The sequence below is a fragment of the Cyprinodon tularosa genome, unplaced genomic scaffold (assembly GCF_016077235.1).
Source record: "Cyprinodon tularosa strain WSP-4 unplaced genomic scaffold, ASM1607723v1 ctg2, whole genome shotgun sequence".
Taxonomy (NCBI): Eukaryota; Metazoa; Chordata; class Actinopteri; order Cyprinodontiformes; family Cyprinodontidae; genus Cyprinodon; species Cyprinodon tularosa.
Genome location: NW_024038733.1, coordinates 1,731,441 through 1,749,750, shown reverse-complemented (window position 1 = coordinate 1,749,750; position 18,310 = coordinate 1,731,441). Strand labels below are relative to the sequence as shown.

Below are 18,310 nucleotides of genomic sequence, written 5' to 3'. Positions count from 1 at the left end.
CACAAAACAATCCTGTTTGTTCCTGTTTTTTCCTTGTGCTTAATTTTTTTAACTAATGAAAACATATTTTTATATCAGTTCAAGATATCCTGTAAAAAAACAAAAAGCAGTTTCTCAAACGAAGAGAAAAGCCTTAAAGCTACACAATGGTATGTAAAAAATAAATAAAATCATAATGTAACTGCACTATAAGATGCATTAAATTGACTTGACTTAAATAATTTGCAAACTTGTTGCCTCAAAAAATTATGTTTTTAAAACTTAACATTGGTTTTAATTTATAAGCTATTCAATGGAAAACGTTCCTGTAAACCAAACAAGGGGAGGCAAGACATGTTTGGAAAGCACTGATTTAAACTGACAGAGCTGCAGGCCTGTCTTGCCTCGGGTCAGTTTTCTTGATTCAATAATTGCATCCGTTGGAGAGTTCAAGGCTAAAACCAATGCTCACCATCTGTCATATTTACAAAAACTATAATATTCCTAGGATTTTATGGGAAATCATCAGGAGACTGAAGCAAAAGTGGAATATTTTCAGAAAAAAAAAACATCTTCAGCTAAACCCTCCTTGGATTAGAAACAATAACAATGGTCCAAACACACCAGCAAGTTCTACTCTGAATGGATAAAAAAAGAAAAAGAAAATTAATATTGTGGATTGATCTACTAAAAGTCTTAAATCTGACTGGGATGCCTTTTTTGTTACTAAAAACAGGCTGTTGATTCATGAAAGCCCTCAAAAATTGTGTTTTAAACATAATAAGCTTTATTAACCTTCATAATTGACTCAAAAGAGATTCAAAATGGTTTAAAAATAACAGATAAATCCTGAAGTGGGGGATATGTGCTGCTGGCTATATTTGCTGCTTCCCATTTGTCTCATAACTTGGCTCTGGAAATGAAATCCTTGTAAACACAGGCTAACTATAGTGCCAGTAAAATGTGAAATATTATATATTACTAGCACTATAAATAGTAGGTGACCATATTCAAATATGCAGATTATTCCTGCAGGGGACTGTAGGAATAAACAGCAATCTTGCAATCTTTTAATCTACATGTGACAGCAATGTTGAATTTCCAGAACTGGGTTGGTGAATACTGACTTTGCCACTTGTAATTATGAATTAGGCCTACTTTATTTCCTGTTTTTTTTTTTTTTTTTTTTTTGCTTTTTGCAAATTGTAACTTGGAAAACCATCTCTTAGTTTATGCATAATTGTAGATCAGAATAACCACCTACATTACTCTACGGTTTTTCAAGGAATTATCCACACTCCAACAAACAATACTGGTCCATTAATGGTTTATGGCACACAACAATGAGTTAGATGCGTTTATTTTGCTTACATATTCCCAGTTTTTAAATCCAGTTCAGCATATAAATACCATGAGCTGCCTTGTACGTGCAGCAAACACACCATAAGGTAGGTGGGCGTACAGTTCTGCCTAAACAGCATATATTTTTTTACGTTTATCCTATTTTTAAACAAAATGTATCACATTTAACGACACGAGCCTGCATTCGCTGTGAGTTCAAGGACCCACCAGCAGAGGGCGCGCAAGAGGAGTGGCCTCTGACGCTGTCGCACCTCCTCTGGCTTCTTGCTGCTGCCCGTGGCGATGATGAGGATGATGAAGGAAGGCTGGAGCCACGCAGGCGCACGACGCACAGTCTCCGGACGGGTTGCCAGGGTTACCACACAATAGGAGACGGGACAGGGGGCTGTGAGAAGGGGAGAGGAGAGGGAGTGAACGACAAGAGCAGGGAGGAGGTCTGCAGAGCCGCTTGACTGGACACACCGCTGCAACCTTCTCCCAGACAGACTCATTTAACTGTTTCCAAACGTGTCCAAATCTCCTTTGTTGATGCACTTATTCGTGAAAAGCACCAATGTGCACCTTTATCTTTTTAAACACAAGCATTCCATGCTTTTTTTTTTGTTTTTTCCTCTATGTGGTTTGCTGTGACTAATCCAAACGCTCCATATAGTAAAGGTGACTCTGGAGGGACTAGTCTAAGGAGACCCTCCCTCTGGATCCCCTCCCTATTCAGAGTTTTGGCCCTCACTCTGCGCCTCTCTTCCCTCCTCCTCTCTCCCCCCTTTCTCTCCCTATGCAAATCACGCCTTCACCACTCTCCCTTTCCCTCACCCGACGTTCATCCCTTCCTCTCTCACACTAAATATTTTGACTGTAAGGCTGGAGAGGGGGTACAAAAAAAGTGCAAGTCGTCTTGAAGAAAGAGGGGGGGGGGGAGAGAAGGGGGGTGCAAAATAGGAAAAAAAGGGGGGACCGAAAGGGGGTGGGGAAGAGGCATCAATTTGTACAGTCTGCAGTTGGCACCCCTGTTTTTTTTTCCTTGTTTTTTTTTTCTCCTGCAAGGAGTAGCAGGAGATTTGTTGAGCGTTATTGTTATGATCGGACCCCGCTGCAACATGAGCCAGCGCCAGGCTCTGCTGACAGACGCCTGGGCCCTGAGGTGCGCGTATCGGCGCGCAACATAAAGCAGAAAAAAACGGCAAAGTGGGAGACATCACTCGGCATTATAGGTAAGGAGAAAATGGATTCTTACACATTCCTGTGAGTAAGCCACGTTTTTTTCTCTCTCTCCATACCATTTTACCTACTCTTTGTGCGCACATCACCACCATCATCATCATCAATCTGCGTTGCTATATCTAATATTACGTCCCGGTGAATAAATGCCGCACGACGCGGTGCGTCTACATAGGGAGGAAAAATGGGGTCTGATGGGAGCCAAAGCAAATCGCCATTCCGATTTACCTTATTTTCTCCCCTTATGTCTTACATGTGCATCGCTTTGGAAAACAGCTTCAGCATAGACTGGAAAATCATGTATGTGCTGCTGAGACGCTTGCTTGGGCTCCAGTGGATAGTCTACAGCTTTGCTCATTTCCCTTTTGCATGTGTCTCAGTACCAATTTGCAGAAAGAAAAGGATCGTTGGTGATGTAAGCAGAGCTACTGCATGCTGCTGCTTTGCATCACACGCACGCAGAGAGGGGAGGCCAGTTTGTTGATGATGCATGTGCTGCGAGTGGTGGTGACACTGCTGGTGTTTGATGACTGGTCGACCACTGGCAGGCCAGCATAGATGCCACCTGTAACTGAGAAGCATTGTTCAGACCCCCTGCTGGTTGCAGATGCTGCTCCTTCTTCTGCGTTATGAATCAATTTAAAATAATACATGGGGAATCATGTATGTGCTGCTGAACACATGTATATTAGGGAATATTAGTGGGTATCACTGCTGCCTTGCAGCAAGAAGGTTGCAGGTTCGATTCCTGACCCAGGGTCTTTCTGCATTGAGTTTGCATGTTCTCCCTAAGCATGCGTGGGTTCTCTCCGGGTACTCCCGCTTCCTCCCACAGTCCAAAAAACATGACTTAGGTTAATTGGCTTCTCTAAATTCTCCTTAGGTGAGAGTGTGTGCGTGAATGTTTGTTTATCATGTTTGTCTCTGTGTCGCCCTGCGATTGAATGGCGACCTGTTCAGGGTGTACCCCGCCTCTCGACCGTAGACAGCCAGAGATAGGCACCAGCACCCCTCGCCACCCCGCTTGGGATAAAGCGTGTCAGAAAATGGATTGATTGTTTACACCTTACTAGTACCTGATTGGGCAACTTGCGCCTCCAGAATTGTCTTCAGCATCAAATCTATTTACCTGCAAATAAATTGACTGAACCAATGACTGCAGCTACTTTCATTGAGTAGCTGCAGACATTGGTCATTCAGACCTCCCATTAAACCTCATTAAAAATTAGCTCTATTTCTTTGCTATCTTGTGACTATGTAGTTCATGTATATACAGGAATGTATATGCCTGGTCAACTGCACCCTTTAAAATTAAACATACTCTTCACCGGGGTCAAGTGACCCTAAGTGTGGAGAGAATACCCAGACTCAAAGGTAGGATAATGTTTTCCACCATGTGGATAGAATCAGGCTGGGCCCCTTTTGTGATTAGGGCTGCCATAGTTATTTGTGGTAGAGTCAACAAGGTGTTATGAAATTCATTTGATACAATATTTAATCCTTATTGACTAAAGGTGTTTTCGCTCCAGATTTGATGGCTCCCTTTCCATCAGCTTCCATCAAATCCCAAAGGAGCTCCGTTGGTTTGACGTTCGGCGGCTGTGGAGGCCTTATATATCAGCTTGAGATGTTTTGAACTGTGTTACATATAGAATCAATCTTTGTGATACCTGTATGAAAATTGCTATACTGCAATCATAATGATATAAAAATAAAACTAAGATAAACATGAGAGACCTTAAGGTGTCTAAGAAAATACCAACCAACATCAAAACATCACCCTTACATTAGGTTGTTGGAATGAGTCTCAGAGATAGACTCTCTGTTGTCAAGGTGGTACCAGGTTGTCTCTCTTTTGCTGTTAGAAATATCTGTACTTTTTGTGTCATGGTTCAGAAGGTTGTTGAAACATTGCTTCATGACTTTTGTCCATATTGACCTAAGTGTGTCAAACATTTGCTGCAGATAAAACAACTTCACATCTCTAAAGAGTATTTAACCAAACTGGCTTGAAAAAGTGTTTGTTTGAGCTACCACTGCCTTTCTCTCTCCACAAGCCAAGGAACAATATCTGTCCAGCTCACTACCACATATTTTATACATTTTGTTTTGCAGACAATTCTCCATAAAAACACCAGAAATGTGGCTGTGATCGACAGTTCAGGTAGATCAACAGATTAAGAAAAAATCAGTACAGCCTGCCTGAAACCGACATCCCTTAACCTTCCTTTTTTCCTCATGCTGGTGATCAGTTTGAACCTCAACAAGTCACCTTTATTGCACCTAGACCTATTGCACCTAGCCATGTGATTGTGTTATAAGCAGTGTGTGCATATTTATAATAATTTCTAGTGTTTGTTTCTGATTTCATACTTGATACAACATCCTTTTCTCTAATTAATGTGTGGTAAAGCTGCTACATGACTCACCTACAATGTTCACACACTGTGCTGTTCTACTGTTCTTTCTTTTCTCTTACAACCCTATGCACTATTTTTATCCTCATTTAATATTCATGAGACATTTTTTTCATCATAGTGGCACACGAATGTATGAATTAGACCAACTCGATGAGTCCCTTCTGTTCACTATCAAGCAGAACCACATGGAAAAAAAAGAATCTTGACATTGTTCTTTTCTCTAATGGCTTGCTAAATAAATAAGCATGTGATTCTTCTGACCATAACCAGGTCATGTGGGTTAACCACAAGTAGCTGTGGGTTGTTATGGGAAAGGTGGAAGAAAGCGAGGGGGGGGAATGTGGCTCTTATTACCAGTATGTTTCCTACAGACTACATTCCAAAATGCCAATATCCCAGCTGTTCCAGATACATTTTGACATTTGAATTGGATGAACCTCGTGGGATTGTAGTTTTTTATTTATCCTCTACAAAAAGGGCAGCAAAGAGCTGTTGTGCCGATATAGTGTGCATCATGCAGGGGATTTAAATGCAGTTTTTCTGCCTACTGGCATTAAAAATGTCTCCAATTACTGAACTAATTTGTGAGTGCCTTACATCAGTGACTACAGCTTCCTTTTTTTAAATGCTTATTGAAAAATATAGTATTTTTAAGCAAGATTTCCATTCTGTCTGAACATGCCTTCTTTACTTCTTCTTTGCAGGTTTCTGTAGTTCCTGCAGCTGGTAAACAACTGGGACCAGTTTTGTTTCTGCAATGGCTTCTGTTGTAAAATGGACATAATAGAGGAAGAATAATGAAAACAAGGACACACAAAGAATCGGTATACACATGGCTTGCATTTCTTTTTATGCAGAATTGTTAGAACTTGCATACCTGTCTAATTTCTCAGCATTTATCTCACTATTTATAATTAGTCTAACACAGGATAATTTTCCCAAGACAAGTATTCTCTGTCTCTGTTGTTATTCATGCCCTTTCTCTTCTTTTCTTTATTTTTGCTATTACTACTGCTAACGTATACTACCCCCATTTCTTTTTTTTCCTTCTTTTTTTTTGGTTTAAAACAACTCCCTCACCTTTCCATGATACATATTTTCCTAATTAATTTCAATTATCCCCTCTTTCTAATTCTGTCTTTAATCCCATCCCGCCATGTTTTCTCCTTCCTATGGACTTTACAGATGCCCATGCGCAGTGGGCGAAGGAGGGGGGCAAGTGAAGAGAGAAGGGGTAGGCGCCCTCACACCAGCCCCACTCGTCCTGAGCGCACCGAACGGCAGACGGTTAGAGCTTATCTCTTTGTGCTTGTTGTTACCTCTCACTTTCTTGACTATAATAATTTGCATGCAGGCAAATGATAAAGTGTTTAAGCTAAAAACACAGCACCTGTGTTTTGATTTTAGTGTGCGTAAGTTTTTTGCATGGTTTCTACAGGCAGTCTTACAGTGATAGGAATTGTTTACCTTATTTCATGTCAGCACATTGAATCCTTTGAAGCTTTGTGTTTAGGACTGATGTTCTATATGTTTAAGCGCCTTCCGCAAAAGGCTTTGTTCTAGAAACAGATGTGAATCTCTAGTGGATTTAGGACAACAGAATTAAAAGTCTTGTATTGTTTTAGCAAAGAGGTGGTGGTGAGGAACTGGCTGGAAACCGCTTCAGTCGCAGATCACAAGGGCATGATTCATCAGAGAGTGAGGGGGAGGAACTTGTATCACCTCCAAAGAGACAGAAAGTTCAGGTTTGTTTTGCATTTCTTCAACTTCTCATATAAAGATCCATTTTAAAGCAGCCAGCTTCTTGCTATTTTAGACATAAATCAATTTCTGACTGCAACTATTATTCCCTCATTCTAAAGTTACCCCTTTTTTTCAATAGGATTCAGCGCCTAACCCAAATCCTCCAACATCAACACACTTGACTGAAAGCTCAACTCCTTCAAATGTTCCACCTCCAACTTCAGCTGCAAGCCAATCTCGAGAGAGTGATAATGAAGATCGCCAATCACAAGGCAGCAGAAGTTCAGCTGTAGGGAGCCTTGCCAATAGCAGTAGCAGCCTGAGCAGTGGGCGGGACATAGACCAGGACAATCGATCCTCATCTCCCAGTCTCTCTGCTTCCCCACTGGGTAGCCTGGACTCTGATTCTGATGGGCCCGATTCACCAAAGCAAGGAGAACGGGAGAAAGGTAAAGAGGCTGGGGCTGGGAAGGTGACTGGAGAGGATAGGAGAACATTACAAGAAGGGAGAGGCGAAGAGCCCTGTGGCGATGTCGAAAAACAAGACATAGAGACAATTGAAGATTCACCATCTTTGAAGCCCCCTTCCACTCCTTGCTCTTCCTCCAGCTTGACACCTTCTCTTCGTGGAGGGGATTCATCAAATGACAGCAACAGTGGGCGGAAATCTTATTTTTCACTGGACTCCAAATTGATGTGTAAAGAATATGGCACAGCAGGTGTTGAAGGCAGTAGAATGACTTCCAAAGCCAGCCCACAGTGTGTGAACAAGACAACTATCTCTGGAGGAGATTTTTCACATAACAGCCCCAACATTCCTCACTCGTTACCCCCTCCACTTCCTCCTCCACCTGCCCTGAAGCCATTGGAGCTTGGGGGACAAAACTTGCCGACTGAAGTTAAGACAGAAAGAGACAAAACTGAAAAAACAGAGAAACTCATGGACAAGGCTCAGTCCACCCCACCCTCTCTACTGCCACAATGCAGCCCGCAGCCCTTTTCCCAGTCTCAGCCTCAGAACCAGCCCTCCAGCCATCCTCACCACTACAGCTCAACCAGTTGGCAGGGCGGGGCAGCAACTGGTTGTCAGGGGAGCTGGGGCTACTCCCGTTATCCTGGGAGCCACCACCCACAACACCAGCCTCCTGTGCAACAGCAGCAACTTCCTTCTGTCTACAACCCACCATCTTCTCGCCACTCCTCCTCCCACCCCTCTTATCTCCCCCATTCTCACCCCCACCCCCACAGAGAGTACCTTCCCAGGTACACTGGAGGGGGAGGAGACAGAGAGAGGGGGCCCACAGGAGAGAGGGGAGTTAGGGGGGAGTGTGGTGGGAGAGAAATCAACAGAGAGTTTTCTGCACCTGTTGGCAGCAGCAATAACAATAATGGAGGGGGAAGTAATAATAATAATGGCTGTGCTGGATTGAGTGGGCCAAACACCATTCCAGCAAGGGAGTTTGGGGGAATGTCTGTAGGGCAAAATAGGGAGTACCAAGGTTCTGCAAGAGATGGACCTAACATTGGTCCAGATCGAAGAGACTTTGGTCCAGCGTTCAGGGACAGGGAGCGCGAAAGGGAAAGAGAAGGAGGAAGAGAGTTTAATCTGCCAAATCAAAACCAGAATAGAGACTTTGGCCCCACTGGAGCAGCAGGAGGGCATCCAAGAGACAAAGATGGCAACAGATGGGGGGAGTTTGGGAGCCAGACAAGGGAGGTTTTGGGTAACAGCAATCCTAACAGCAACTCCATACCACAGGGAAACCCCCAAAGCTCAGCCACTGGTCTATCAGTCACCCCTACTTTGAATCGTGATCCACCTGCCTCACCCCAAAACAACCCCAATCACCCCTCTCATTCCTCTCTTCCTTCACACCCCCATTCTCATCCCCCAAATTCATCAAACAGAGACTTCCCTCCTCCCATGGAACAGACACAAATGCCTTCAACTGGAACAGATCACTTCCACAGAGACTATCCTCCAGCTGGAGGAAAAGACTTTACAACTGCGGCACCTCCTTCTACTGGCACAAATCGAGAGTACTTAAGCTCCCCGGGAGTGACTCCAAACCTGGGACGAGAGTACCCAGGGACTGGAGGAACACAACACCCTCACCCATCTCACCCCCTCTACCAGCCTGGGCCCAAAGAGAGAGAGAGAGATTCAAATATGCGAGAATCTGCTCTGTACCAAAGCCGTGGAGGCCCTAATCAGCCGCCTGCACTCTCTCCTTCCTCCTCCTCCAGTCATCATGGACAGTACCCACATCCTCCTCCTCAGCCACCTGTACACCCCCCTCAATCCTCCCATTCCCAGCCACCCCAATCAAGTATGGGACCTAATGTACGTCCCTCACACTATCAGTCCTCTGCCCAAACTCCTCCAACTCCTCTGTCTCCATTACCTAGCCCATCTACCAATCAGATGGGAGCCTTCACATCCTTTCCTTCTGGTTCTTCCTCTGCACCCACTTCACAAATTCCTGTACCCGGTGTGCCATCCAGCTGTTCACCTGGATGCCGCCCTTCATCCTTCCATGGCGCTTTGAACAATCACCCTCAGTTTAGTGGCACATATCACTCCAATGGAAGCAATGGCAGCACCATGGCAAACAACAGTAGCAACAGTAGCACAGTCAGTAGTAGCAGCAACACTAACTCACAGGCCCTTTCACCTCAGAATGTCTCAAAGGCACAGCCAACTCTTAGTAATTCCACCACCAACAACAGCAATGTCCCAACACCTACCTTGAGCTCGACACATCATGGTGGAGAAGGAAATTTAGATACAGGCCTACCTCCAACACCTGTTATCAAAGAAGAGCCACCAGAGGACAGGGAAGAAAACGAAAGCCCTCCACCAGTATTAAGAAGTCCCTCACCTGAACCAAAACATGTGGATATTCCTATCCATGCCAGCCAATCAGCACGGTAAAGTCAAATTAAGATGCAGTGTATTGCAATAATATGAACAACATTTTATCACAGTATAACAACTAAATTCAATGTAATTATTTCAAACTGTTTACTGGATCAAAGCAGTGTATGGCATAGTTTTACAGTGGAAGGAATATATTCAGATTTTTGCTAATAAAAGCCTGAAATGGGGTGGCGGATTATCCTGATGTCTTTTGCCCCTGAGGGGGCAGCTCTGACCGAGTCAGACAGAAGAACATCAGTTTTCAATACTTCTGAGAAATTCTCAATTGGATTTTGTAAAACACAGGCTATACATGTAGAGTCTTTGACCTCCTGGGAGGGGAACTGCAGTCTCAGGTCATTAGCAGCTTCTAACAGGTTTTCTTACAGGATTATTCTTTGTTTAGCTCAGCAATTTTTCTCATCAGTATTCGCAAGCTTCCCTATTCCTGCTAAAGAAAACCAGCAGTCTTTCCACTCTGTAAAGTGTATAGCTAATAGTTTTCTTATCAACAGCTTCTCCCACCTGAAAGATGGCCTCTGCAGGCCATCTAGAGTTAACTGGGAAAAACTAAAGCTTTTCAGAGCTTAAGACGCATTTCTTAAAACCTAACTCTGCTTTAATTATTTCCATGGATAAAACTCAAATTAAGTATATTGAACTTTGTGTTTGTTAAGTGACATTTTTGTAATGTTTGTCAGTGTTTCTACATTCCTATGGTCATTCTTATCCCTGATAGTTATTAAAAAATGTGTCTTATGATTCTAGGTTTCACAAAGTCCTTGACCGAGGAAGCGGGAACTCCTGTGCCCGCAGTGATGTCCTCTTTGTCCCGTTAGATGGCTCCAAATTGTGGAAAAAGAGGAATGAAATGATTGAAAGAGCTCGCAGGGAAGTAGAGCAAAGGGCCAGAGATCTGAGAGAGAAAGAAAGAGAGAGAGAAAGAGAACGTGAGAGAGAACTGGATCGTCATTTACAGGTGTGCACAAAATATGGATGAAGATTAAACTGATATTTTTAATGGGAGGGAAGGAAATTAGGTCATTAACATATGATTTACTGTCCCTCCTGATTTTTGTTTGTTTTTTTTAGCACCAGAAAGACGTCAGCGCTGCTGGAGGGGGACGCCAGGGTTCCTCGCTCTTCTTCCCCCCATCATCCTCTATTATTCTCGACCCTTCCTCTTCTTCCGCTTCTTCCTCGGGCAACGTAGTAGCCCATCCTCCTTCTCACCCCCAGCACCACCCCTCACATCCACATGCACATCTTCCACCTGCACATCATCTCCACCCCTCTCTGTCGCATGCCATTCCCCACTCCCTCCTCTTACCCACCATGGGTGGAGCATCAGCAGTGGTTGGTGGCCCACAGGGGGCCCTAGGGATAGGTTTAGGAGGTCCGTATTTAGGACCTGACACACCAGCGCTTAGAACCCTGAGTGAATACGCACGCCCACATGCCATGTCTCCACTTGGAGCAGTAAGTCGTGCTCAGGGACACCACCCTCAAGTTCACCATGGTCACCCCCATGTCCACCCCTCATTCTTCCTCCCTCAAATACAAAATCATGCCTTGAGCCACCCGCACCACCTACCTGCTGATGCAGCAACAGCAGCTGCTATCTTGGGCTTTTTGTATGGTGGCAGCCTTGAAGGTGGCCCAGGTGTCCCCGGACACCCTGGAGTGGCAGGAGGCCCAGTTCCAGGAGGAATTGGGGGTGCAGGTTTAGGAGGCGTGGGTTTCCCTCATGCAATGGCCGCCCATCGAGATCGGCTAAAGCCTGGATTTGAATTTAAGAGTGATGAGCGTGTTTATCCAGCAGGATCCATACCCGATCCTGCAGCTCTTGCTCTGGCTCATTCACATTCACATGCGCACACGAATGCCCATGCACATGCTCACTCCCTGCTGCTTGCAGGAGGTGCGGCGGCAAATGAGGTATCACTCTATGGCACTCCACCTCCTCCAGCTCCACCTGGACCTCCACACCTTCAGAACCCCTCCCTGGCACAAGTAACCCGACCTCCTCCACCTCCTGCCCCACAGTCACTATCCAATCCCCCTCCTTCTTCTCTTCTTCCACCTTCTCTCCCCTCTCACCCTTCATCTACCCCGCTGGCCGCTCCTTCAGCCCCGGCACCCCCCTCTGCACCTCCACCGGCTCCTCCTCAACCTAATCCACCAACCTCTAGCTCGTCCTCACTACACCACCCAGTGCCCCACTCTTCTTTTCCTAACTCCCTGTCCTCTCATGTGCCACCACCTCCTGCCCCAGCTGCTCCACCCGAGACTTATCCAACTCCCACACGCTCCCCTGCCTCATACGAGCGTGACAGGAGCGGAGAGAGGGAACGGGAGAGGGAGCGGGACAGAGCTGCTTTGCCGGCCTTTGGGGACAGAGAGCGAGAAAGAGAGAGGGAGCGAGAGAGGGGAGGAAGTGGGGGAGGCGGAGGAGCAGGAGGGGGTAATGGAAACGGAGCAGGGGGAGGAAGAGAAGGAGAGAATCTGGGACGTCTTCAGATGTTGAACGTGACGCCTCATCATCACCAGCATTCACACATCCACTCACATCTACACCTGCACCAGCAAGACACAGGTACCAACTGCTATTACCAATGCTGTCATTGTCAGTCAGTTTATGCCAGTCCTCACAAACCACACATCTGTTACTAAAACAAAGTTAGAGTCAGAAACGTATTTAGAATAATTGTTTATTTGTGGGCAGAAATCAACAGCAATAAAAATATGCAGCAAGCAGAAATATTTCCAAGAGTCATAGCATGTTCTTACTTATTCAACGATTTAAATGACTGTCCAGAGCCTCCAGGAAAATATAAAATCCTAGTTGATGTATTTTACTGGTAATTTTTAAGGAAAAGGGACACTAAAGAAAATAAAACATCATTGCTTTTGAATCACCTTTTGTGAAATGCACATAAAAATCCCTTAAGAAAAAGACAGGTTTAGATTTTGTAACTTTTAAAATTGTATTTTTAAAAGTCATTAGAGACACCATGATAAGGTTGTCTTTTATGCTGAGAAATGGCTCTTTTAATTTTGGACTTTTAATTATTTTTTTACATTTTTTTTCCAGGTTGGAATGATCACTAGCAATACATCTTCAGTGATATTTTATAGCCAAGAATCAGGTACACCGGAAAACAAGAAAGACAAACACAGGCTTAATTATAGCATGTTGCACCTCAACATCTTGTTGGTTGATCTTGTTGGTAATCAACAAGATCCTTGCATTATGGTGGCAGGACATGGTAACTGGCTCTGAGGATTTTATATTTTTATTTCTAGCATGTATCATTAGTGTTTAATATGATAGAGATTGTAAAAAAAAGTTAGATCACCTAACTGTGAGTTTAAAGTAAAAACCTGATTTGAGGAGAAGGTAAAGTATGTGGAGTTCATCCCTCTACATATGTTTATGCACCGTTGCTGCTGGCAACAAAATTATTTTTCAGCATGATGCTGCCACCACCATGCTTGACAGAGGGCATAATCCTTTAATGAAACCCTCACCTTGAGTCTTGCAAACAAACTTTATCCTTCCTTGTCTTAATTAATCATAAAACTTTTCAGCTGAAAATTTCGGTCAAACTTTCACTTTAATATTTCTTGGTCAATGTTCTATTCAAACCCCTTATAGTTTGGGTCAGATTGGAGAAGTTTGGAATGTTGGGGCTAACAGTGGAGCTGATTTTAGAATATTCACATTTGCCATTAATTTAGTTGCTAACTGGTATTGGAATTATAGGCTGATAAAAATATTATTTCTCCTCATTTTATGGATTGAAACTTAATTTATTTGCAACTGGAAAATCTGATGTGCAAGTGCAAAGGAAATGCTTTGTTTGACTAGACATATTCCCGAACAAACATCAAAGCTTCTGAAACAGCCTCCCTGAAGATCTGACCTCAAACCTAATTAAAAGTATGAGTCAAAAAGTGGTTTTGTTTAAATATACCAGAAACTTTTTGATGGCTACAAAAAGGAGGTTGTTGAGGTGCAAGTTTCTCAAGAACATATAAGCAGACAGTGTGGATCAGTGTATATATTTAAGTGTATAACTGCATCCTGTGTTCACTGGGGAAAATCCACATTAAATTCAAACTAATCTCTTGTTTTTTTAATCATTAAAGATGATTGTTGTATTATCATTTCACCCTGAAGAAAGAATGGTTCAAACATGTCTTTGAATACCGAGCTAATTACCTTTGGCACCATGATAATTGGATTTAATCTACTGGATCTACACTTCAGTTAGGCTACAGTACCTTTAAGCAGAATAAAGTGTTCAATCATTCTGCTTATTAACCAATAAATGATTTGTGAAATAAAATCTGAAAAGAAATAGACTGAAAAATTACGATGATTAGAAAAAGCCTAGATCCTTATCTTCTTTTCTTCACATTTCTTGCAACCTTTTAACTAAACCAGCATTTCTTTGGGGGTTCATTTGACTGTGTTAAAGTTTATCTTTAATCATTTGGTGAAATTGACCTCACTATTTCCAAACTAAAGATGTTTAAATCCTCAAGTCACTCAGTCCTGAACTGTCAATAATATAAAGGCTTAATAACAGAAAATATGACGGAATTTATCTAGTATATGGATTTTTTTTGTTACCAACAGCCTGCCACAAAACTCGTTTTTACTGGTTTAAGTAACTGTATTAAAACTATTACTAATGACTTTAAATAGTATTTTACCCACAAAAATGTGATTTACATAGTTATTAAGTAAAATCTTAGTATACAGTAGAGGATCAGCCAAAGATATCAGATTTATCAGATGATGTGGAGTGATGAAAAACATTTAATCAGCAGTGTTTATCTTAATTGAGCAAGATTATTTAACACCTTTGTTTTTTTTTAGTTTGTATTCTAAAAATATCAAACCGTTTTTCCTTCGCTAGTTTGTTGATGTTGCTTTTATGGTGAGTTTTTCGAGGGGGTTCATGGTGGGATTGGTTTGAGGATTGGCTATATTATTATTACTAATGTAACATACTATGTAATATGGTTGAATGTTTATTTTACTAATTATATTCATAATATTTTATTACCTTAATCCTTGTGTATTTATGTTTCCTGAATGCACATTGAAGATCCTGCTTTGACTCACTTTAAGTATGTCCTGTATTTCTTATTACATTACTGGCATCCAGCGGCGGGCGGGGTTCACCCCCTGATGGACCCGTTGGCGTCGGGGTCTCCTTTGGCTCGCCTTCCATACCCAGGAGCAACGCTAGGCACCCCCATCCTGGCTCACCCCCTCACTGACAGCGAGGTGCTTCGCCAACAGCTGTTCGGTGAGGAGAAGGCTCCTCGTCCATGTACTCGTTCAGTTTTCTTCTCTAAAAACAACACAGTGCTGATACTTTTATAAAGACGCTGTTTTTTGTCTTGATGTTGACGGCTCACCCTCTTTGTCCTCCTCCTTGTGTTGATGACAGGTGCTCCTTTCCGTGACTTGCCCCAGCCTTCCTCCCTCACTGGTCCCATGTCAGCGGCCCATCAGCTCCAGGCCATGCAGCAGGCCCAGAGCGCAGAGCTGCAGATCCAGAGACTGGCCCTGGAACAGCAGTGGATCCATCACCATCATCACCACTCCCTCACACAGGACGAGTACTACAGGTGCAGAGGCTTTGTGTCCTGCAGCTATGATGCAAAAAGCTTAAACATTTACAGATAAAAATAGTATTGCATTACATATTTTACTGATTAAAATCTAAATAAAAAAATATGGTTGAATTTTTTTTTTAACCTCCCTGAATCAATAAACCCCAACTGCCAGACTTTTAGGGCATGTCTCTACCAGATTTGCATGTCAAACTTGTCCTGGTAGTCAGACCAGATTGGATGGAGGGGATCTATGAATATTATTTTCAAAGATTCTTACTTTGATTTATACTTAGACCGTGCTACCATATTCACACATTTTAATGGTAAGCCTTCCTTTTTAATTCTGGCTGTACGTTTAAAGTTGTTGACCTGCTGGTCGATGAACAGAAACACCTGTAGAAGTCTCAAGTCCTTTGCAGTTTCTAACATTTTGTCTTCCAAACTCACTGTGTTTCTATCACCATCCATTCCACCATCAGCTCTTACCAGCTACCATTCCCACACTACAGTATTTGATAAAACAATTTTTAAACAAGTGGTGTGTGTTCCATGTGGTTTCCACTACATCTAGTGCTTTGCATGTTTACCAAAATACTCAGTTTGCGTCTTTTTTGACCAAAGAGGAGCAGCTTCTTGTACATGTTTGCTTTATGCCTTCCATGGCTTTAGGCAAACTGCAAATGAGACTTCTGATGCCTTTTACAGCCACTGCATTCCTCTTGCCTCTCTTCACTAAAAAGCAGATTTACTGAGTGCACACTTGAAAGACAGATTGGCATCTCTGCAGCTCCTCTCGAGTTACTAGGTTGCCAATTGAATTACTTATCTCTTTGACTGACCTTTCCTTTATACTGGACAGCATTTTTGATTTCCCTCTTCTTCAAAGGTACATTGTACTTTGTGATGTTATGTCACAAAAAAACAACAAGCAATTACATTTAAGTTAGTGGCTTAAACATTACAAAATGTTGAAATATCTAGGAGACATAATTGCACATAGGACAATCTTACGTAAACTTATCACCAGAATGACTGACTATTAGGGGGACCAATTATTTAGATGATCCACCCGGAAAAGGAAAATCCTCCACTATACCTTTAAAGAAGGACAAACAATTTGCTAGTAGTAACTATTTTTCAAGTTATAAGTTGTCTTTCTTTTAAACAGTGATGTAACATTTGTGCTCTGAACTGGTTTGATGTAGCTAGACTAAGAACAAAATTACTGTAGATTGAAACGGTTGTTTAGACCAGGTTTTCTTAACCCTGGTCCTTGGGGCCCTCTGTCCTACAGGTTTTAGGTGTTTCTTTGTTGATTAACATGCTTCTGCAACATAGACCCCTGCTTTATGCTGTGGGACTCATTTTCCTGCAGGATTGTTATTGCAAAATCTGGAAAAACAGATTTTCTTACGTACATGTCCTCTAAGGCCATTACTGAACATCACCCATAGTAAGTCCATCCAAAGAGGCTAACTTGTCTACCAGTGTTTGGTTTACCTCTAACCTGGTACCCACAGATTTCTTTTTTTTATTAATTTATTAAAAACTGATTAAAATTTTTTTGTTTTTGTTTTTACATTTCTCTGTGAGATTTCACTCATCGAGTTAAGGGTGCTTTCAAACACTTTACTTGTAATCTATCGATGAGCATTAGGAGCCAAATGTAACCATGCTGACCTTCATATTAATGTGAAAATAACATGATTTCTTCTTTTTCTTCTTTTTATCTTTCAGTCACCTGAAGAAAGAAAGTGACAAGACCCTGTGAGGGAGGGGGGGACATGATGAAAAGCTGCTCGGGCAAGAAGACGACAATAAACATGTGAATCTGTGCTAGAACAGACTGAAGAAAGAAAAAAGAAAAGCACTGAAAACAAAGAGGGAACTTATTAAACTAAAGTCAGACTGAAAGGCAGGGAACGAAGTGCTGCAAATGGGAACATTTTAAAGGATTAACAAAAGAAGGAGGTGCAAAGACGATGCACGTTGTCCCTGCAAACCACACCGGACTCCCAGTGTTCCCCTGTATTAATCTTGTTTTGTATTGTGCTCTGTACAGTATACTAGGTGGGAGGGGTGAGGATTGTGAAGTACAGTATGTTGTAAAATACTTGATGCCAGGAGGAATGAGTCTCTTTTATTTCATTGCATGTAGCTAGGCGCTTCTTCTGAACTGGTGGAAGTTTTGGTTCTCTTTTTAGTAAATCCTCCCCTCTTTTGTACCAGAGGGACACTCGATATGCATGAGACCAGCAATTTAGTGTTTCTGTTCATGATGATAGTATTGTTATTATGATTAATGTTGTCTGTTTGTTGATAATGATATAATTATATATACAACACATATTATTTGTATTATTTTTTTACATTTTCATGGTATGGCAGTTGGTTTTTATTTTTTATTTTCAATTTACCTTGTGAAACAAGATGCAAATGAAGGCAAAAAAAAAAGAAGAAAATAATCTGGGAATAAATTATAATCTCTTTTTTTGCTAGTTTCCTGAGTGTTTGTGTGTGTGTTTCACATACATTCAGACTTTTCGCCCTGCCTTTTGTTTTATACAAGTCACTCGTGCACAAAGCATATCAAATTCCTCCCACCCCCCTGCCCCAACCCCCCTCTGCACCAGCCTCTCCCTCCCTCTCTCGGGTGAGTGAGGCTAATAGGAGACACATGGGATGAGCGTGAGACATGGGAGGTGAGTTGCTCCAGTGAACAGCAGCAGCAACCCTGTAGAGCGAGCATTCCTGACTGAACTGTAAAGGAAAAAAAGAGAGAAAAGAGTAAAATCTGGAGAGAAGGACAAAGAAGGGAGAAGCTGAAAGGAATGATTTACTGAAGCTGCTGAAGGCTCAGGGTTATGTGTGCATGCTCTCACCGACCAGAGAAACGGATCAGTTGCTGCAGCCTTCACTGCCACCTCACAGATCACGTTTATTGATATCTCCCAGAACAAAAGAATCTGCAGCTCTCTTCCTTTCACGCAGCCTTCCTACTTCTTTAACAGTGGGGTTTGTGTCATTTCAA

General features: G+C 42.5%; 1 protein-coding gene across 7 annotated transcripts; it reads left to right on the top strand.

The window, feature by feature from the left end:
* Positions 1-2,316: 2,316 nt before the first annotated feature.
* atn1 (atrophin 1) lies at positions 2,317-17,777 on the top strand. 7 transcript variants are annotated; one of them, XM_038284475.1, is made up of 10 exons: positions 2,318-2,552; positions 5,684-5,803; positions 6,165-6,266; positions 6,605-6,724; positions 6,862-9,653; positions 10,411-10,621; positions 10,735-12,238; positions 14,823-14,966; positions 15,111-15,291; positions 17,017-17,777. In XM_038284475.1, the coding sequence occupies exons 2-10, from the start codon at positions 5,777-5,779 to the stop codon at positions 17,048-17,050; spliced, it is 5,115 nt and encodes a 1,704-aa protein (XP_038140403.1). In that variant the 5' UTR covers positions 2,318-2,552; positions 5,684-5,776; the 3' UTR covers positions 17,051-17,777. The 7 variants fall into 7 exon arrangements, 5 of the variants coding, with proteins under 5 accessions (XP_038140404.1, XP_038140406.1, XP_038140405.1 ...); XM_038284474.1 differs by having other exon boundaries at positions 14,823-14,990; XR_005280755.1 differs by lacking the exon at positions 17,017-17,777 and having other exon boundaries at positions 2,317-2,552; positions 14,815-14,966; positions 15,111-15,253.
* The last annotated feature ends 533 nt before the right edge of the window (positions 17,778-18,310 follow it).